General features: G+C 43.2%; 1 protein-coding gene and 1 non-coding gene across 5 annotated transcripts; one reads left to right on the top strand and one right to left on the bottom strand.

Moving 5' to 3' along the window:
• Positions 1 to 741: 741 nt before the first annotated feature.
• ZNF140 (zinc finger protein 140) lies at positions 742 to 19528 on the bottom strand. 4 transcript variants are annotated; one of them, XM_028095542.1, is made up of 5 exons: positions 19416 to 19528; positions 19089 to 19145; positions 15609 to 15735; positions 14932 to 15030; positions 742 to 2953 (listed from the first exon to the last, which is right to left on the bottom strand). In XM_028095542.1, the coding sequence occupies exons 2-5, from the start codon at positions 19095 to 19097 to the stop codon at positions 1794 to 1796; spliced, it is 1395 nt and encodes a 464-aa protein (XP_027951343.1). In that variant the 5' UTR covers positions 19098 to 19145; positions 19416 to 19528; the 3' UTR covers positions 742 to 1793. The 4 variants fall into 4 exon arrangements, with proteins under 4 accessions (XP_027951343.1, XP_027951344.1, XP_027951341.1 ...); XM_028095543.1 differs by lacking the exon at positions 19089 to 19145; XM_028095540.2 differs by lacking the exons at positions 19089 to 19145; positions 19416 to 19528 and having other exon boundaries at positions 15609 to 17292.
• Positions 12817 to 12951, top strand: LOC114202379 (small nucleolar RNA SNORA70). The gene has a single exon (XR_003607791.1). It is a non-coding gene; the product is annotated as a small nucleolar RNA SNORA70 (small nucleolar RNA).
• Positions 19529 to 22080: the final 2552 nt, after the last annotated feature.

The raw sequence follows: 22080 nt of genomic DNA, 5'->3' as shown, positions 1-22080 counted from the left end.
CTCTCTCTCTCCCCCCCTCTCTCAAAATAAAAAAGAGAGCACAAGTGGCAGGGAGGGGCAGAGCATTCAAGGAAGAATGCAAGCCACTTCCCACTTCTATCAATTTTAATTCATTTCCTCAAGAACCTGGAGTAGGAATTCAGGCAGGCAATTTAAAGCCCACCCCCTTTTCCTAAAAGAGAAAGCAAAGATACCTAAATTCAGGTTTTGAATTTGGAGGAATGGTCATCTCAGATGAGGTTCCCATAGTTCCAAATCATTAGATTCCTATATAAATTCTTCTGGTCAGGGTCCAATCAGCCCCATTTCTCGCAAGAGGAAGTCTATGGCCACATCCCTGAATGTTATAAACCTCTGAAATGATAAATACATTTTTGTCCAACAAAGACTCCCCACACGGGGCTAGGAAAAGTAATAATGCCCTGCTGCACTGCAGGAAAAGAAGGGTTTGTACAACGGAGCTGTTCTGGTAGAGATTGAGGCTTTGAGAAAATTATTAGGCAACAGTTATATGTGTTACACCATAGTAAGTAGGAAAGAAAACTGCCAGCCTCTCACTTGGTGAAAGAAGATTCACCCATACATGAAATATACTTAAATGAGGCACTTATTCAAGTACTAAACTGTGTATTACTTATCCTAAATGCAAGCTCAGTTCTTAAAAGGAGGCAGACAGATGCTTCCAAGATAAGGTACACTTTCAACTGGGACATTTAGAAATGGGCAAGGTGTACATGGAGAGTAAAAACATCATCTGGTTTATTTTGACAAACATGCTTACAAAAGGAATGTTCCCACTGTAAGTGGATCAAAAGAGGAAAACCACCTTGGCATTTTCCTGCGACATACCTTATCTACATTTACTTCAGGCCAAGACAGGTCTAGTCATATTCAAGGATAAACATGAGTTAGCATATCCTTAAATCTATACTCTTATCTCAAAGTTAAAGCCATTAAGATACTAAAAATGTTTCTGTAACCATGTAAGTTTCTACAAACGCACACTAGTCTTCACTGCTGATGTCAATACTGTGGTATTTGCATTTTCAGAACGACACATGCTGTGGAAAAAACTCTGCAAGTACCAAATTAACTAAAAACATTTATTCATAGCTTTCTTTTCTGAGTTTGCTTTAAAACAAAAATAACCCCCCCAAAAAAACTCCCACAAATTCCCTCCAGTAGGACTTCTCAGAACTCTTTTAAGATTTTGCCACACTCCTTACAATAGTAGTTTTCTTCCCAGTATAATTCTGCAGTTCTGAAATAAAGCAGAAAACCCTCTATTCAGTTCATTTATAAATTGCTTTTTCTCTTTAGAAGAGTATTTTCAAACTTAATAAATATTGCATGGTACACAAGGACATTGCCAAATCACTGCAGTTGCATGACTTTGTTTCATGAGGAATTTTCTGATGTCCACGAAAAAGTGCACTCTTGCCCACACACTCTGTCCTGTTTGAGCTGACAGATGCAGAATTGGGGCCAATTTCTAAATAAAAGCTTTCTCACATTTATCGGCCGCGTGTCCTTCCCTGGTGGGAATTTACAAACGTCAAGTGAGAGAACCCTACCGGATGAAGTCTTCTCAGCACTGATTTCATCTTCTGATGTAACAAAAAGAATGTGCAGCTACTAATGGCTTCCCATCATATTCCTGGGTTATTATTTTCCGGATATTGAATCAAGTATGACCCACCTTCTTCACATTCAACATACTCACTTAAGGCTTCTTTCCAGGAGTCCAAAGTAAGGCATTAACTGTTTTGTTTTGTTTTTTTATCCATATGTTGTTAGGTTTTCTCTGTGGTGCGAATTCCTTTGTGCTCAGTAAGGAATGAGTGATAACTAAACGAATTTTCATATTCATAGGGGTTCTCTAGGGTGTGTGTTCTCTGATGTTTGGCAAGGTTTGAGCTCCAGCTGAAGGACTTATTGCATACCTTACATACATAGGGTTTCTCCCCAGTGTGAGTTATCTGATGTAGAATGAGGGAAAAGCTCCGACTAAAGGTTTTATCACATTCAGTACATGCATAGGGCTTTTCTCCAGTATGAATTTTCATATGTTGCATAAGGGATGCATGCCATGTGAAAACCTTACCACATTCATCACACTCATAGAGCTTTTCTCCAGCATGAATTCTCTGGTGTTTAATGAGGAATGAGTGGCAACGGAAGGCTTTCCTACATTCATTACATTCGTAGGGGGTTTTGGTAGTATGGATGCTCTGATGCCGAGTAAGGTGTGAAGAACGGCGAAATGCCTTCCCACATTCAATGCATTCATAAGGTTTCTCTCCAGTATGTGTAATCTGGTGACGAATAAGTTCTGAGCCACTGCTAAAGGCTTTCCCACATTTCCTACAAATATACTGTTTCTTTCCTATGTGAATTCTCTGATGTCGCGTGAGGTTTGAGGCACGGCTAAAGGCCTTTCCACATTCAGTACATTCATAAGGTTTCTCCCCAGTATGTGTTCTCTGGTGTTCAATAAGGAATGAGAGGTAACTGAATGTTTTATTACAGTCCTTACACTCATGGGGTTTCTTTCCAGTATGTATCATCTGATGTTTCACAAGGTTTGAGATCTGGCTAAAGGTTTTGCCACATTCCTTACATACGTATGGTTTCTCTCCAGTATGAGTTCTCTGGTGTAACACAAGGGAAAAGCGCCGACTGAAAGTTTTTCCACATTCATGACATCCATAGGGCCTCTCCACGGTATTGATACTCATATGCTGAGACAGGGCTCCTTGATGAGAGACTGTCACTTGCCTGATACATCCCTGATTTCCTTGCATCTGGGTATCTTCCTCGCATTTCCAGCCTCCTTTAAAACTGGAATATTCAGGGTCTTGGTTTAGAATTCTTTCCACTACCAAATACTGGGATGAGCTGTCTTCATATGTGACATTTTTTGGAGAAAACTCTTTGATCTCACCATTTGACTCTGAAAATAAAAAAACAAAGCAAATTTTTTTTTCCCTGTATTGATAGTAAAGCCACTCCTCACTTTTTCAATGAGAGATAAAGCAAACAAACAGCTCAACACTACATGGCTTTCATAGTTCTCATGTAGACTGAAATCTGAGCAGTATGCCCAGAAATTCAGAAGAGGGATGTCGGTAAAAAGGGAAGACTAAATAGAAGTAACTGACGGTGAGGGAAGAAACAGGAGGACGCCCAGGGGGCTCAGGCGTTGGGCGTCTGCCTTCGGCTCAGGCCAGGGTCCCAGCTCCCGGGACCGCGCCCCGCGTCGGGCTCCCTGCTCCTTGGGAGCCTGCTTCTCCCTCTGACCTTCCCCCTGCTGAGGCTCACTCACTCTTCACTCTCTGACAAATAAATAAATAAAATCTTAAAAAAAAAACGGTCAGGAAGATAAATACTTGGGAAGGATACGTTTTCGTCTTTCTCAGCTCTACTTAAACTTTATCTGAGGCAAAAATGACTTGAAAAAGACAATTTCATAATGCTGTTAATAAACTACAAATGTCCCTCAGGTCCCACAAAGACCTCAGACTCTGTTCACTTAATGCCTTTGGAACACCTGACAGTGACTTATTTTAAATAGGTATCCATGAAAATGACTGTCTATGATCCTCCTCTAACTCTACTTTCCAAATTGATAACTGAAGCTCAACTTTGGTATAACATGCTTTTCTCCCCCCCAGGTGTATTTATTAGAGAGCAAGAGTGCACAAGCAGGAGGGGCAAAGGGAGAGGGAGAAAATCTGAAGCAAACTCACCGCTGAGTGTGGAGCCTGACCCACAGCTTAATCTCACAACCCTGAGATCATGACCTGAGCCAAAACCAAGAGTCGTACGCTTAACCAACTGAGCCACCCAGGCGCCCTATCAGATGCTTTTAACAAACATCGGCCCTGATTTTCTCCAGGCTACATTTTAGGAAGGTACTTTATCATTTTGGGGGGAACAAAACAGTATAATAATATGAAGACTTTTTAAGAAATATATTCACTCATATCCTAATTCTTAGGAATACATAGGGGTAAAACACCATGATGTATCCAATTTATTCTCTGATCTTTCAGAAAAAAATCATACACCAAATGATAAAATGAATGAGGCAAAATATTAGCAATAGATGAATTTGAATAAAGAGCTTATAGGTATTTTTGTACTATTCTTGAAAGTTTTCTGGAAGTTTAAAATTATTTCCAAATAACACTAAAAAATTCATTTTTCTTTATAACACATTTTGACATTTATTTTGTATGGGGGAATGCTATCTTTTATTTATTATCACTGACCTTAAGCTTCTAGGAAAAAGTATATAAACCTCTTTTTTTTTCAAGATTTTATTTATTGGGGCGCCTGGGTGGCTCAGTTGGTTAAGCGATTGCCTTCGGCTCAGGTCATGATCCTGGAGTCCCGGGATCGAGTCCCGCATCGGGCTCCCTGCTCAGCAGGGAGTCTGCTTCTCCCTCTGACCCTCTTCCCTCTCGTGCTCTCTATCTCTCATTCTCTCTCCCTCAAATAAATAAATAAAATCTTTAAAAAAAAGATTTTATTTATTTATTTGAGAGAGAGCATGCCTCCACACAAGCTGGGGTGGTGGGGGCAGAGGGAGAAGCAGGCTCCCCGCTAAGCATGGAGCCCAACATTGGGCTTGATTCCAGGAGCCCAGATCATGACCTGAGCCAAAGGCCAATACTTAACCAACTGAGCCACCCAGGTGCCCCAGACCTATTTCTTTAATAGATATCTGAACAAAGAATCAGGATCTATACCTATATGGTAGGCACATTAAAATGGAAGATTAGGGTGGGGAGGCAGTAAAACAATAGTTAAGAAAATGGTCTCAATAAAGGAAAATCTTAAATTACTTTCCTGGCTCTTCTATAAACCAATTCCATATCTACTGAGCAACTCAGTAAGAGCCCTGGGGATATAAACGGAATAGTTAATCTTCATGAGCTGAGAACATAAACAGGGAGATAAAGAGGACAGACAAGAAAACAATGATATAAGAAACAAGATAAGCTCGGGCGCCTGGTGGCTCAGCTGGTTGGGCGACGGCCTTCGGCTCGGGTCATGGTCCTGGAGTCCCAGGGTCGAGTCCCGCATCGGGCTCCCTGCTCGGCGGGGAGTCTGCTTCTCCCTCTGACCCTTCCCCCCTCTCATGTGCTCTCTCTCTCTTTCTCTCTCTCAAATAAATAAAAAAATCTTAAAAAAAAAAAACAAGCTCATTATATTTAGAGTAAAAACTATGAGATCAGAAATGAGAACTAAAAATCCACTGGAATTGGTAAAGAAAAGCTTCATCTAGAAAGGCTTCACTGCAGAAATTAGTTGAGAATGGAAATACAGCAAGATATATCAGGTGAACATAGATATTTAATGATATTAGAAAAAGCAACTGGGGTTGACTGCAAAGATTTAGTATACTACCTGCCATATGGTTTCACAGACCACTGCGATTAAAAGGCACAACCAAGAAAACCAGGTTCAAAATATGAATAGAATGCTAATTATATATTCCTCACCCCCCTTCATTCCCTCGAAGTCACTTCCCCTCTTTCTATCACCTATATACCCATACTCTTTTTAGTAAATGTCAAATGGATCTGATATAAACTTAACACTTATACTTATTAAAAGCCTAGAGGAATACAAGGATTCATTCTTTTTTTTTTTTCTTTTAAAGATTTATTTGTTTTAGAGAGAGCATATGTGAGTGGAGGGAGGGGCAGAGGGAGAGGAAGAGAGAATCTCAAGTAGACTCCACACTGGGCATGGAGCCCAACACAGGGCTCAATCTCACGACCCTGAGATGACAACCTTAACCAAAACCAAGAGTCGGACACTTAACCAACTCAGCTACCTAGGTGCCCACAAGGATTCAGTTCTTAATGTAAAGAAGGGTTCCTATGACAAATCAGCAATATACTCAAAGCAAGACTTTTAGATGCACTCACTCTCTTCTTATGAAGAAAAAAAAAACAAATATTCTCTATCACCAATGTTACTTAAGATCATTGAGATAGTACTTAATGTGGTATAGAGTTGAGAGAAAAAAACCCACCAACCTAGAATCGTGTACCCTGCAAAACTATACTTCAAAGGTGAAGGAGAAATAAAGATTTTCTCAGACAAAAACTAAGGAAACATATTACCAGTAGACATGCCCTGCAAGATCCAACATCCATTCAAGAAAAAACTCAACATACTAGGAATAGAGTGGAATTTCCTCAAGTTGTAAAGAACATCAAAAAACCTAGGGCACCTGGGTGGCTCAGTCGGTTAAGCGGCTGCCTTCGGCTCAGGTCATGATTCCAGGGTCCTGGGATCAAGCCCCACGTCCACTCCCTGCTTGGCTGAGAGCCTGCTTCTCCCTCTCCCTCTGCCTGCCACTCTGCCTGCTTGTGCTGTCTCTCTATCTGTCAAATAAATAAAATCTTAAAAAAAAAAAAAATCAAAAAACCTATAGCTAACATCATATTAATGGTGAGAAATTTGAAGCTCTCCTGCTAAAACCAAGAACACTGCAAGGATGTCCCTTCTCAGCACTGCTTTTTTTTTTTTAAGACCTATTTATTTATTTCAGTGAGAGAGAAAAAGTGCAGGGGGGAGGGGCAGAGGGAGAGAGAAATTCAAGCCAACTCCTGCACTGAGCACAGAGCCTGACATAGGGCTCAATCTCACAACCCTGAGATCAGACTTGAGCTGAAACCAAGAGTCAGATGCCTAACAACTGAGCCACCCAGGCGCTGCTCAGAACTTTCTTTTTTAAGATTTTGTTTATTTATTTTACAGAGAGAGAAGCAGGGGGAGTGGCAGAGGGAGAAGCAGGCTTCCCACCGAACAGGGAGCCCGATGTGGGGCTCGATCCCAGGACCCTGGGATCATGACCTGAGCCGAAGGCAGACGCTTAATGACTGAACCACCCAGGCGCCCCAGAACTACTTTTCAATGCTATAATGGAATTCTTAGCTAATGCAATAAGAGAAAAAAAGTAAATAAAAGGTATACAGATTGGCAAGGAAGAAATAAAACTTACTACTGGCAGATGACACTATTATCTATGCAGAGAATCTGAAAAATTTTGCCAAAAAACTGGAATAAGTGATTATAACAAAATTGCAGGATATAAAATTAATGTATAAAATAATGTATAAAAGTCAGTCTTTCCCATATATAAGCAATGAACAAATGGAGGTTGAAACTGAGACATTACTGCTTACATTAGCACACAAAAAATGGAATTACTTAGGTATAAATCTAACAAAACATGTACCAGATAAATCTGGTATGAGGAAAACTACAAAAGTGATCAAAGATATGAAGAAAGAATTAAATGGAGAGACAGAAATTCCACGTTCATAGGAGGATTCAATATTGTCAAGACGTCTTGATAATTCTGTCAATATTGTCAAGATCTACAGATACAATGAAATCCCAGAAAGTAATTTTATAGATCTCAACAAACTGATTCTAAAGTTTATATCAAGAAGCAAAAGACCTAGAATACCAGGATATTGAAGGAAAAGAACAAAGCCAGAGGACTGACACTACCTGACTTCAAGACTCACTATAAACTTATAGTAATGAAGACAGTGTGGTACTGGTGAAAGACGAGACAAGTAGATCAATGGAATAGAGTAGAGAGCTCAGAAATAGAGTTGCATACTTATACTCAACTGATCTTTGACAAAGGAACAAAAACAACACAAAGGAGTAAAGACATCTTTTCAACAAATGGTCCTAGAACAACTATGCATCCATATGCATAAAAATGAATTTAGACACAGACCTTACACTCTTGACTAAAATTAACTCAAAATGGATCATAGACCTAAACGTAAAACAGAAAACTATAAAATTCCTAGAAGATAACATAGGGGGAACCTAGATGACCTTAGGTATGGCAATGACTTTTTAGATACAACAACCAAAGTCATGATCCAGGAGAGTAATTGATAAATTGGACTTATTAAAATAAAAAACCTCTGCTCTGCAAAAGCCAACATCAAGAGAATGAGAAGACAGGCCATAAACTGGGAGAAAATATGTGCAAAAGACATATCTGTTAAGATCTGATATCCAAAATATACAAAGAACTCTTAAAACTCAACACTAAGAAAATGAACAATACAATTTAAAAATGGGCAAAAGACCCGAACAGACACGTCACCAAAGAAGATATACAGATGGCAAGAATATGGGAAGATATTCAACATTACATGTCATGAGAGAATTCTAAATTAAAATGAAATACCACTACACACTTATTAGAATGGCCAAAATTCAATCCACTAACACCATCAAATGCTGGCAAGGATGCAGAGAAATAGGAACTATTATCATTCATTGCTGGTGGGAATTTAAAATGGTAGAAGCACTTTGGAAAATAGTTTGGCGGTTTCTTTTAAAGATTTTATTTATTTATTTACTTGAGAGAGAGTAAGAGAGAACAAGTGGGGGAGGGGCAGAAGGAGAAGCAGAGTCCCAGCGGATGAGGGAGCCCGATGCAGGACTCAATCCCAGGACCCTAGGATCATGACCTGAGCGGAAGGAAGATGCTTAACCAACTGAGCCACCCAGGCGCCCAGTTTGGATGTCTCCTAATATTTTCTTACCACACAGTTCAACAATTGCACTCTTTGGTATTTACCCAAATTAATTCAAAACTTATGCTCACACAAAAGCCTGCATATGGATGTTTATAGCAGCTTTCTTTATAACTGCCAAAACTTGGAAGCAACCAAGATACCCTCCAGTAGGAGAATGCAAAAGTAAACTGTAGTTCATCCAGACAATAGAATTTTATTTAGCACTAAAAAGAAACAGCTGTTGGGCGCATAGGTGGCTCAGGGTCCTGGGATCGAGTCCCACATGAGGCTCCCTGCTCAGTGCAGAGCCTGCTTCTCCCTCTCCCTCTGCTGCTCCCCGTGCTTGTGCTCTCGATAAATAAAATCTTAAAAAAAAAAAAAAGTTTCTATAAAAAAAAAAGCTGTTGACCCATTGGAAGATATAAAGGAACCTTAAATGCACAATATTAAGTGAAAGAGCCAATCTGAAAAGGCTAACTACTGTATGATTCCAACTATATAACATTCTGGAAAAGGCAAAACAAGGGAGACAATAAAAAGATCAGGGGTAAGAGGGGAGAGGCAGAGCATGAAGGATTTTTAGGACAGTAAAACTATTCTGTATGATACGGTAATGGTGGATACATGTCATTCACTATATATTTGCCAAAACCCACAGAATGTACATAGAACACAAAAAGCAAAACCTGATGCAGACTATGGACTCTGGGTAATGATGCGTCAGTCTAGGTTCGTCAATTGTGACAAATATACTATGATGTGGCATTGTGGTGTGGGATGTCCACAGTGGGGTAGGCTGTGGTGAGGCCTGGGGTATGCAGGAACTCTCTGTACTTCCCACTCGATTTTGCTGTGAAACAAAAACTGCTTTTAAAAAGTTTATCAATTTAAAAAAATCATTACTATATTTGCAGGGAAGAATCAATCTAGAAAGGTTTTGGGTATTTTTATTAGTACAATAAAGACAGAGATATAATATACAAATTCATTAGCATTCCTATAGAAAAGCAATATAATCTATAAGAAACTAGGGAAAGTTGCTTAAGAATAAATTCAACAGTATGGGTTGCCTGGCTGGCTCAGTCGGTGGAGCATGCAACTCATGATGTCAGGATTGTTAGTTTGACCTGCATGTTGGGTGTAGAGATTACTTATAAAAAATAAAATCTTGGGGCACCCAGGTGGCTCAGTCAGTTGGGCAGCTGCCTTCGGCTCAGGTCATGATCCCAGGGTTCTGGGATCGAGCCCCGCATCAGGCTCCCTGCTCGGCAGGGAGCGTGCTTCTCCTTCTCCCTCTGTCTGCCTCTCTGCCTCTATCAAATAAATTGTGCTATCAAATAAATAAATAAAATCTTTTTAAAAAATAAATAAATAAAATAAATAAAATAAAATCTTTAGGGGCACCTGGGTGGCTTGTCAGTAAGCAGCCAGCTCTTGGTTTCAGCTCAGTCATGATCTCTGGGTCCTGGGAATGAGCCCTGCATCAGGCTCTGCGCTCAGTGGGGAATCTGCTTGAGGATTTCTCTCCCTCTCCCTCTCCCCCTCCCCATTTATGTGCACACACTCTCTAAAATAGATAAATCTAAAAAAAAAAGAAAAAAAGAAAAATCTCTCCACATGACTAAAATTTGAGAAGCACAGTGATCTCTTTGTTAAGCTCCAGAGTATGATACTCAATTGCCTAATGAATTGATATAGTCAAGCATCCCACAAAGATCCAAAAGTCAGTAAGTCACAAATTGATATAATCTTCTCCTCCCCTTCAAATTTGCTCATCTTGGGACACCTGGGTGGCTCAGTTGGTTAAGCGTCTGCCTTTGGTTCAGGTTGTGATCTCGGAATCCTGGGATCGAGTCCCACATCAGGCTCCCTTCCCCCCTCCCCCTGCCCCTCCCCCAGGGGCATGCCTGCTCTCTCAAATAAATAAAATCTTAAAAAAGAAAAGAAAAATCAATGTTCCCTACAGCACAGGAATAATACCCATTTACTTCTTTTTCTCTCTGTCTCCTTGTTGCTTAGCTACAGAGGCAGACACAGTTGCAGGAAATAGAGAGCAGAGGGGAAACTAAAGGTCTGCCTTTCTACCCAGAAGACCTGAAAGAGGGGCCCTGAGAGCCACAAAGGTAGCAGACGGAGCTCAAGAAAGTGCTCCCATAAAGTTGTGTATGAAATCCTGAGCTCATCCCTGAGTTGTGCATGCATAGATCTGACCCTATATACCACACTAGAAACTGTGAAAACGGAAACAAAACTGACAAAACTGTTATTTTGGTATGAAAAATGCTATTTTGATCATGTAGAAAATGTCCCTATAATTTACACATGATGAAGTACTGTTCAGTGAAACGTTGAGATGTTTGTAATTTACTTTTAAATTATTCAGCAAAAAAAGGGGGCGTGGGATGAAGTAAATAGAGTAAAATGTTATCCATTAAGTCCATAACTAAGGCTGTACAGATGTATGCAAGGGTAGGAGAGCAATAAAGAATAGAGAACTCAGAAATATATACAAATATGGACATTTAAGTTATGACAAACTTATGACATTGTAACAAGGATAGAACAGACATGTCAGTATGTAGTGCCATGATAACTGGATCTCCTCACAGAAGAAATCAAAACTGACCAGTAACACACAACACACAAAAATCAATTAAAAGTGGACAATGGATCTAAATGTGAATGGCAAAATGACTGGACTTTTTAAAGAGAAAATATAGGAAAATGCCTTCATTATGACCTCATGGTAGGGAACAATTTTTTTTTTTTTTTTAAAGATTTTGTTTAGGGGCGCGTGGGTGGCTCAGTCGTTGGGCGTCTGCCTTCGGCTCAGGTCATGATCCCAGGGTCCTGTGATCGAGCCCCACATTGGGCTCCCTGCTCAGTGGGGAGCCTGCTTCTCCCTCTCCCACTCCCCCTGCTTGTGTTCCCTCTCTCACTGTGTCTCTCTCTGTCAAATAAAAAAAAAAAAGATTTTATTTATTTATTTGACAGAGAGAGAGAGATAGGGAGAGCAGGAACACAAGCAGAGGGAACAGTACAGGGAGAGGGAGAAGCAGGCTTCCCGTTGAGCAGGGAGCCCGATGCAGGGCTTGATCCCAGGACCCTGGGATCGTGACCTGAGCCGAAGGCAGACATTTAACAACTGAGCCACCCAGGCGCCTGGTAGGGAACAATTTCTTAAACAGGTCAACTGTGAAGGGAAAGACTGGTAAATCTGACCACACTAAAATGAAGAATTTCCATTCATTAAAAGAGGTCATTAAGGGAAAAAGTATGCCGCATGTGGGAGAAAATATTTGCAGTGAAAATAATTAGCAAAGAATTTGTATCTGAAATATATAACATCTACCAATCAATAAGAAAAAGAGAATCCAAAACATAAATGAGCAAAAATCTTCAAGAGGCACTTCACAAATGAGGATATCTAAATGGCCAATAAACATACAGAAAGGTGCTCAATCTCATCAGTAATCAGAGAAATGCAATTTTAAACCACAGCAAGCTCCCAGTGCACACTCTTCTGATAGGTCAATATTATGATGCCTAACTGTATTGGGCATTAGTACGTATGGGGAGCGAGGAGAACCCACTTATGGTGTTTGTGAGAATGTAAGTCAGTAAAAGCACTCTGGAAGACACTTTGGCATTATCTAATAAGGAAGAGGTATATTGTCCTCTGACCCAGCAGTTCCAGTCCTAGATATATACCACAGGAAATCTGGCCAGTCTGTACCAGGATGCAGGGACAATAGTAACACTGGTTGTAACAGCCCCAAAATGCAAACAACCCAAGAAGCCCTCAATAATAGAAGAGATAAATTGGGGAGTACTGACTTGTACAATGAAACAAACTACTAGAGTAATATGCAAAATGCATAAATTTTAAAAGTAATTTTGAGAAGCAAATCACAATATATAAATTATGAACCCCTCTTTATAAAGTTCACAAACACACACACCTAAACTATAGTGATTAGAAACACAAACAGTTGACAAATAACAACAGTTACTTTGTCAAGTAACCAGCAGGGTAAGTTACTCCCATTAAAGTAAAGAGAAGATTGCCTTTGGGTGGGGGAAGGGGGGATCACACAGAGAGTTCGCAGGGACCTGGCAGTGTTCTGCTTACTGACCTGAGTGGTGGTTACATCGGTACCTTTCAATAATTTGTTAAGCTGTACATTATGTTTTATACGTTATTTCTGGTGATATCTCACCTTTCTACAAAAGTACTGGACTGCAGCCAATGAAGCCAACCGTGCTGTCTCCCCATGGAGGGTCTGATGTGCAACGGTGGCAAACAGTGGCCTCCTCGGTAGTGTATGCAGCCTGTTGCTTATATGGGTTGCCTTACAGGACCTTGGACATAGCCCTTTCTGGTGGACATTCATGTCTGACCTCATGCTATCCCCAGTTTGGCTCCAAACAGGCATGTGGGGTGGCCTTGGAAAACCTCAGGGCACAGTGGCCAGGGCCCACATAGGCCAAATCATGTCCATCCATACCAAGGTGCAGAACAAGGAGCATGTGGACGGAGGCCCTATGCAGGGACAAGTCCAAGTTCCCTGGGGCTGCCAGGAGATCCACATCTCCAAGAAGTGGGTCTTTACTCACTTTAATGCACAAGAATTTGAAGCCATGATGGCTGAAAAGCAGTTCATCGCAAATGTCTGTGGGGTCAAATACATCCCTAACCGTGGCCCCCTGGACAAATGGTGGGCTCTGTGCTCATGAGAACCCTAGCACTGCCCCCTCCTTATTCATGCCCACCAATAAATCCCACTTCCTGTTAAAATAAGGGGTGGGGTGCCTACTAGAATGAACACACAAAAATTGGAAGAGCTATATTAAGGTTGTGGAGGGACACCCGGCTGGTTCAGTAGGTAGAGCATGTGACTCTTGATCCCGGTGTCATGAGTACGAGGCCCCAGGCTGGGCATAGAGATCACTTAAAAAAAAAGTGAATGAAAGAATGAATGAATGAACGAATGAAGTAGTGGAATTAGAGACAATTTTTCTATGTCCTTTACCTCACTTCCCTTATACATAGTTCTATCAGTTTTATTTTGACAAGATTTAGAAGAGGACACTTTTCTTCAACTCCTACTTAAGTGAAGAAATCTCCCTGCACCTGCTCCAGCTCATGACTTCGGCCCACATCAGTTCTTTCCATACCCTCCTGAAAGTCTCCGTAGCATGTGGGATTCACCACCACCACACTCCTCAGAGCTGAAGCTGTTTCCATGGCACCTGCCCCTGGCCCTTCATCAGTCCTTCCAAGCTGCTGCTTCTCTGTCCGTGTAAGCATTCCCCCAGCTATATCCCAGGGACAGGTCATATGCCGCCATTAGAGGCTTCCGAATCAACTGAAGAACTTGTACAACTTTTCATAAATATAGAATTTAAGCTCCATAGATCTTCTATGTCAGAATCTTCCAGGGTAGGGCATGGCCATTTATTTTTAAAGAGCTTTACCAGCAATTCTATGTCAACCCAAAGTGACATCTCAATCTCATGGCTTCAATTTTTGCTTAATATTAAAATTCCCACATCTGCATCTCTAACTGGAACTTTTCCTATCATATATTCCAACAGCTTGTTGCAAATATTCACTTGGAAATACCATCCTCTACCTACACCAAGCTTATCTCAAACAAATTCATCACTTTTTCTCCAAAACTGATCCTTTTCCTGTCTTTTATGTTTCTATTACTACTATCCCTATGCAAATTATGTAGGCCTAAAACTCCAACTGGAAATTCCTTTTTCCTTATTGCTGAACCGCAAATTTGAGGAAGTTATTTGAGGAAGTAATAATGAAGTTATTTCCAGACCTATTTTATCTCACTAGGCTATAACTTCTTTGATAGTTATTACACTTTCTTATACTTTCTACTCTTTATAGCACCTGAGAAAGTCTTTTAAATAAATAATAAGAGAATGTGTGAGTGAATGAATAAACCCATCAACTGAACAAAAAGTAATGAATGAGTCTTTCCAAGATGGTTAAATAGAATAAGAGTTTACAGAAAAAATATATACCTTTTAATTTAGGCAACAAACACAGGTCAATTTCAAGAAAGAAAAGAAGTCAAAAAGAAATGAAACTCAGAGCCCAGACAGAGCTAACAATGGAAAGAAAGAACACATCTGTCTGTGAGAAAGTAGGGAAAGGGTAAGACGAGAACTGAAACCAGACTGGTAGGTGGATGTGAAGTGGTTCCTTACGGAGCTATGGGCAAGACTTCATAGATTCCATATCTCTGGTATCTTTAAGGGAAAACTTTACAACCAACATATAAAAAAGTATTGCTTTCTCGTTGATTAGATGGGTTCTTATTAACTTACTCACCTGAAAAAGGATCTCTTCTCACATCTCCTTTCACCAGCCAGGGCTCTCTCCCTTGCTCCAATAAGGAAACCACATATGGCTTAGAAATGTTAAGACCTGCTTGCAGAAAATGAAATAAATTCAATATCAGTCCTTGAGTCCCTAGAAGAGGGGCCATTAAAAGAAATGCCAGATGTAGGGGCGCCTGGGTGGCTCAGTCATTAAGCGTCTGCCTTCTGCTCAGGTCATGGTCCCAGGGTCCTGGGATCGAGCCCCACATCGGGCTCCCTGCTCCGCGGGAAGCCTGCTTCTCCCTCTCCCACTCCCCCTGCTTGTGTTCCCTCTCTTGCTGTCTCTCTGTCAAATAAATAAATAAAATTAAAAAAAAAAAAAGAAATGCCAGATGTAAATATGAGAGATGTCTAAGGATTAGGAAATTATAATCCATCTTGAAAAGTAAAAAACAAGGGTGCCTGGCTGGCTCAGTCGGTAGAGCATACATCTCCGGTTTTAAGTTCGAGCCCCACGTGGGGTGTATAAATTACTTACAAATAAAAATTGTTAAAAAAAAAAAGTAAAAACAAACAAAAAGAAAACTACCATACCTCCCTTGGGAACATTCAGTCAGAAAACCAGGATTCACAAAGCCATCCTAAAGTTCAAATTCTGACTGAGAGGAGAAGGAGGAATACACTTACCCAGTGAGACCAAGTGGCCATAGTTCTCCAACATTACATGTCTGTACAAATCCCTCTGAGCAGGCTGGAGCCATTCCCACTCCTCCTGGGAGAAGTCAATGGCCACATCTCTGAATGTCACTGACCCCTGAAATGACATACAGATATCTGCACAACCAACACCCATGCTCCTGAAGGCCCTGATCAACGAGTGAAATGAGTCCCACTGTGGAGAGCAGTGTATGTAAGTAGTAGCAATGGGAGTTTTCAGAATTCTGAGTAATCAGTAAGTGTAAGAGCCTAGCTGTTTTGTTTTATTGTGTAATTGAAGAGCAGAAAAAATAAATGCAATTTGTCCTGAGATCAGTTATAATTTTGTGAAAGATAAAGAATTATACGTGTGAACAACATGGACTTCTTTTTGTTGTAAAAGTTCTTAGAATCTTACAACACTTAATGAATAGTGAAGACAATCCCTTTGTATTTAACAGGCAATGTATATTTTCCTTAATGGCAGCCCTATTTTGATATGATTTGGCAAAACTTCTTCCTGGTAACTGATGCGGGAACAGAAGGCAAGCTGAGGACAAAGCACAAGCTGACACGCTGGCAACCCCCACCCCTAACTCCCAGGTGGGTTACAGTGTAACATTCCTCAAGCACTCCCGGTCCCTCTAAAGCTAAGGGAAGGAAAAACAAATGGTTTATTTATAGTGATTAAAGTCCTGCAAGACATGAGTCTCCCTCAGTTTACAAATGTCTTACTGTCTACAAGAAAAAGCATTCTTAACAACCTAACTTCTGGAAGGAAACTCCCAATTGTCTTATCAGTAATGCCTTGCTAGAGGAAAAAACAACCTTGACAATGGCAATGCCTCCAGTATCTTGTAGGTCCTCTTAGGCATTCGAAAGTTGTTTTTTTTTAAAGATCTGTGAGGTCAATTACTATTCTTTTTTTTTTTTTTAAGATTTTATTTATTTATTTGACGGGGAGAGAGAGAGAACACAAGTAGGCAGAGCGCAGAAGGAGAGGGAGAAGCATGCTCAATGTAGGGCTCGAACCCAGGACCCCAGGACTATGACCCAAGCCGAAGGCAGACGCCCAGCCGACTGAGCCACCCAGGTACCCCACGAAAGTTCTTTTGAAAACCTCCCTTTTCCTTACTTCCCCCAACTCCCATGTATATAATCAGTCACCCCTCACAGCCCCGACGCAGCAGCTCTTTCTGCCCACGGGTCCTGTCCCCGGCTTTATAAAATCACCTTTTTGTACCAAAGACATCTTGCAGTCAGCTCTGGACCCCACCTACATTCAAAAACTACATCAGTAACAACTGGCTATAGCAGACAGCAGCAGCATCCTTGAAAAGGGGCATGCACTCAAGTGCGTCACAGTTGTCCCCATTCCAGAAGAAATAGCTATGAAACTGAGGGGTAATTTAAGCAATGTCACAGAACAAGGAAGATGAGCAGTCAAGTGTTAAGGACTACCCAAGGAAGAAATGTAACACTTCCCAGAATGGAAATGAAAGCTTTTCCCCTCAGTAACAATAAGCCCCTGCTTTGCAGCCTGGTTTTGCCCGACTTAAAAATCCACATAACCGTTAAGCATGAACAGAAATTTTAAAAGGTGGGCACCTGGGTGGCTCAGTCGTTAAGCGTCTGCCTTCGGCTCAGGTCATGATCCCGGGGTTCTAGGATCAAGCCCTGCATCAGGCTCCCTGCGCCTCAGGAGGCCTGCTTCTCCCTCTCCCCCTCCCCCTGCTTGTGTTCCCTCTCTCGCTGTGTCTCTGTCAAATAAATAAAATCTTAAAAAAAAAAAAAAGAAAAATTTTAGAAGGTACCAAACTAGTAAGAGCCCCAGATGTATGGCAGTTATATTTTACAGTTAAAAAAAAATTGTTTTAGGGGCGCCTCAGTGGCTCAGCCGTTTGAGCAGCTGACTCTTGATTTCAGCTCAGGTCATGATCTGGAGTCCTGGGATGGACCCCTGGATTCTGCGTTCAGTGGGGACTCTGCTTCAGGATTCTCTCTCCGAGTCTCCCCCCACCCATCTCTCTCTCTCTCAAATAAATAAATCTTAAAAAAAAAAAAAAAAGATTCTCCCTCTGCCCCTCCTCCCTCCCTCTCTCACAAAAAAAATTAATAAATTAATAAAAATTGTTTTAAGTGTTGGGGCGCCTGGGTGGCTCAGTGGGTTAAGCGACTGCCTTCGGCTCAGGTCATGATCCTGGAGTCCCGGGATCGAGTCCCACATCGGGCTCCCTGCTCAGCGGGGAGTCTGCTTCTCCCTCTGACCCTCCCCCCTCTCATGTGCTCTCTCTCTCTCTCATTCTCGCTCTCTCAAATAAATAAATAAAATCAAAAAAAATTGTTTTAAGTGTTAAAAGATTATCGACTAATAAAGCTACTTCCTGGGACACCTGGGTGGCTCAGTCATTAAGCGTCTGCCTTCGGCTCAGGTCATGATCCCGGAGTCCTGGGCTCAAGCCCTGCATCCCTCTCCCTGCTCCGCGGGAAGCCTGCTTCTCCCTCTCCCACTCCCCCTGCTTGTGTTCCCTCTCTCGCTGTGTCTCTCTGTCAAATAAATAAATAAAATTTTAAAAAAAAAGCTACTTCCTAAACAGTGGACTCTGCAGCACAGATGGAAACTGCGCTCCCCAGCAAAACTTGGGGAGCATCTGGATTTGGAGACAAATATGACACAAAGTAGAGAAGTGGCACTAAAAACAGGGGGACTAAAGCAGAATGGTTGGCCTTCTCATCCCCCACGTCTGTGAAGCGTAATTGCCAGCGATTTTGTTTTGCTCCTGTTGCATCCTCGAGACTTAGGATGGGTCATGGTTAGAATCACTTGGAAGTGGCTGTTGAAATACAGCCTTGAGCCGCACATCCGGAGTTTCTGGTTCAGAAGGTCTGGCCTGGAGCTCATGCACAGACACTTCCAGGAAGTTCTCCGGTGATGCTGATACCGCTGGTCCAGGAGTCACACTGACCCAGGTGCTGAAAGTAGACACCTAATAAAAATATGGTGAATGGGCGCCTGGGTGGCTCGGTTGGTTGGGCGACTGCCTTCGGCTCAGCTCATGACCCTGGAGTCCCGGGATCGAGTCCCGCATCGGGCTCCCTGCTCGGCGGGGAGTCTGCTTCTCCCTCGGACCCTCCCCCTCTCATGCTCTCTCTCTCTCTCATTCTCTCTCTCAAATAAATAAAATCTTAAAATATATATATATGTGTATATGGCGAATAAAGGGGCAGCTGGCTCGAGAAACAGTAAAGCAGTTCTAACACTGGGAAAAGGAGGAAGCACCGGCACCGCTGGCGCCCCTTCTTGCCCTAACACTCGCGTGCCGGGTTAGAAACCCGCCCGTGCAATCTCGGCTGCGCGTGCACCCTCTCGCGTCCCCGTCCGTGCGAGCGGCGGGAGGTGTCCGGAGAAAGCAAGCCTCCGGCCGCACGGCCTGCAGACGCATCCCGAAAGAAGGGGAAAGGGCGGCTTACCTGAGGCATGGCTCACGGCGGGGGCCGGGGACAACGGGGCCGAGGGACACGGCAGAGCTGGCGCGGAGAGAACGAAGCCCTGAGCGCGCGGGCCGTCTTCGCCACCCAGGGTCCCCTCCGCCCCCCAGCCACGGCGTGCGCCCCGGGAAGCCTGGACCTGACCCGCACCCCCGCCGCCCCTTCCCCCCTTAACGGGGTCACAGGACGGCGCGCTTCCTCCGCGCCTCTGGCCAAGTGGCCGAGGCGGTCTCGCGCTCCACACGGAGCCCTCGGTCCGGGCCACCCGGAGGGGAGCCCGGCGCGGGCAGGGAGGGCCGCGTTACCTACCCCGGGCCCAACGCAAGCCACACTTTCGGCTCTGCGTCCGGGGACCCCGCCGCCAGCGTCGAGCAAACTCCGCCTGCCAGAGCCTCTGGGACCGGACCCCTGACCAGGCCGCGGGCCTCAGACGACTACACTTCCCAGGGCCCACCGCGGCCTCCGGGTGAGGGCAGGGGAGAGCGCCCCGCGCCTGCGCACACAGCGCCAGAGCCGGCGGGCCTCAAACAACTACACTTCCCAGGACCCATCGCGGCCTCCGCGTGAGGGCAGGAGAGCGGCCCTCATACAGATGACGGCCCGAACGCCCCGCGCCTGCACACACAGCGCCGGAGCCGGAGGGCCTCCGACGACTACACTTCCCAGGACCCACCGCGGCCTCCGGGTGAGCGCAGGAGAGCGCCCCTCATACACTGTGATTCCCGGAGCGCCCCTTAGGGGAGGTAATGGCACCTCGAGACCAAGACCACTGGCCTCAACTACGACTCCCATAATGCACCATGCCCACAGCCTGAGACCTGGAGCCTAACCGGAAGCGACTGCGGTTCCCAACCCTTCCGTGGAAGGTTCCCGGCCTGAACGGCTGTAGGACACGGAGTTCCCGCGCGAAGGACTGCGATTCCGAGAGACTTGGCGCCGGGGACAGCGAGGGCTCCCTCGGGCCGAACCCTGACGCCCCCCGGAAAGGAGCTGGCATGGCTGCACTGCCAGAATGACCTGAGAGCTCCTTTCCTCCCTGCGCCGTGGGGGTCCTGTGGTGGCCGCGTAGGGGAGGTTTTGGGGTGCAGGCCAGATACCGCTCTGCCCTTAGAGAGCTCAGAGCCCCAGTGCGGTGGAGGCGGGAGGAGGGACTGCCCGCCCAGCGTGAAGGTTAGGTAAGAGTCGGCCCACCGGCCCAGGGCACACGGTAACAGGTGGAGGGACAGTTGTGCGAAAAGACTGGAGGAAAGAAAGGCAGTCCGTTGTAAAAAAAAAAAAAAAAAAATGGAAGAGGATTAAAGGAAGAAAGAAATCGCAGCGGGAGAGGTTGGGGGGATGTGCAAAATGGGTGCAGGGGAGCGGGAGCACGGCCTTCCAGTTACGGAAGGACTGAGTCGGGGGAGTTCGGGTACAGTGCAGGGAACTTGGTGGTGTTTTAAGAGCATTGTATGGTGACAGATGGTAGCTAGACCTGAACGCGTGGAGTTGTCGAATCTCGGTGTTGTACACTTGAACCTGCTCGTCTGTATTATAAATATTCATATATATGATACTTTAATTGTTTCTTATATTGCTTCTTATCCCTTCTGGAATTTAGGTTTCTTGGTGTAACTCGGATGCAGTGCTATTATTTTGTCCAAAATGTTTGGTTGTGGGTCCTAACATATATTGAACGAAACATCCTGCCTTTAATTTCAACGTCATTTTTCTTCAGTGGCCCAGAGATTACATAGGGACCCACAAGAGCACGTGTTCAAACGGGTTCCCACATTCTGCCACACAAAACTCTCCTGAACATATTTTTAAGAACAAGAATATATAAATAGAATGCCCTTCTGGACTCTCCTTTTGTTGACTCTAATTTTCTCCTCTTCTTTGACTCTGTAGCTTCGGCAACAGGAATTAGAAGCAGATACAAAACAAACATTCCTTAAACTAATCTTATGCATATCAGTATACAAACTTTTATGAACATGTTTTCATTTCGCATGGGTATATACTTAGGAGTAGAATTGCTGAACCATATGGTCTGTATATGTTTAACTTTTTTTTAATCCTTAAATTATTTTTTATTGAAGTATAGTTGACACAAAATGTGAACGTTTCAGGTACACAGCATAGTGATTGACAAGTCTATACATGATGGTCATCACAAGTGTAGCTACCATCTGTCACCATACAACTATATGTATAACTTTTAAGAAACTGCCAAACTGTATTCTCACCAGCAATGTCTTAAGAGTTCTGCTTCCTCTGCATCCTTGCCAACATTTTGTATGGGGAGTCTTTTATGTTTGGCCATTCTGATGAGTGTAGCGCAATATCTCAGCCTTATTTTTCACAACAAAAATTAACAATCCAGCTGTCCATCAACAGGTAAATGGGTAGACAAACTGGCATATCCATACAACGGAACGCTCAGCAATTAAGAAAAAAACTGATCCACAATAACATGCACAAATCCCAAAACCATGACACTGAGTGAAAGAAGCCAGGTACAAAGGATCACTAGGTATATGATTCCATTCATACAAAATTCTAGAACAGATAAAATAATCTACAGCATTAGAAGAGAAACCAATGGTTGGGATCAGTGGTGAGAGTGAAATTTGACTGTGAAGAGGTACAAGGGAACATTTTTAAGTGATGGAAATACTCTACAACTTGGTAAGAGTGGTAGTTACATAGGCATAGCCATTTATCAGAACTCATGGAGCTTCAACTCTATGTTAAAAATAGATACATTTTATTGTCTGCAACTTTTATCAATAAAATTTATTTCTAAAGTGTGGTTCTGAAGAAAGAATGAAAATGGATAGACTATGGGGCGCCTGGGTGGCTCAGTCGTTAAGCGTCTGCCTTCCGCTCAGGTTATGGTCCCAGGGTCCTGGGATCAAGCCCCTCTTCGGGCTCCCTGCTTGGCGGGAAGCCTGCTTCTCCATCTCCCACTCCCCCTGCTTGTGTTCCTGTTCTC

This window comes from Eumetopias jubatus, unplaced genomic scaffold, assembly GCF_037043125.1.
Source record: "Eumetopias jubatus isolate StellerSeaLion01/CBP00866 unplaced genomic scaffold, mEumJub1_p1.0 scaffold_16, whole genome shotgun sequence".
NCBI classification, from domain to species: Eukaryota; Metazoa; Chordata; class Mammalia; order Carnivora; family Otariidae; genus Eumetopias; species Eumetopias jubatus.
Note: the sequence above shows the minus strand (reverse complement) of the source record. Positions and strands in the feature narration are given on the sequence as shown.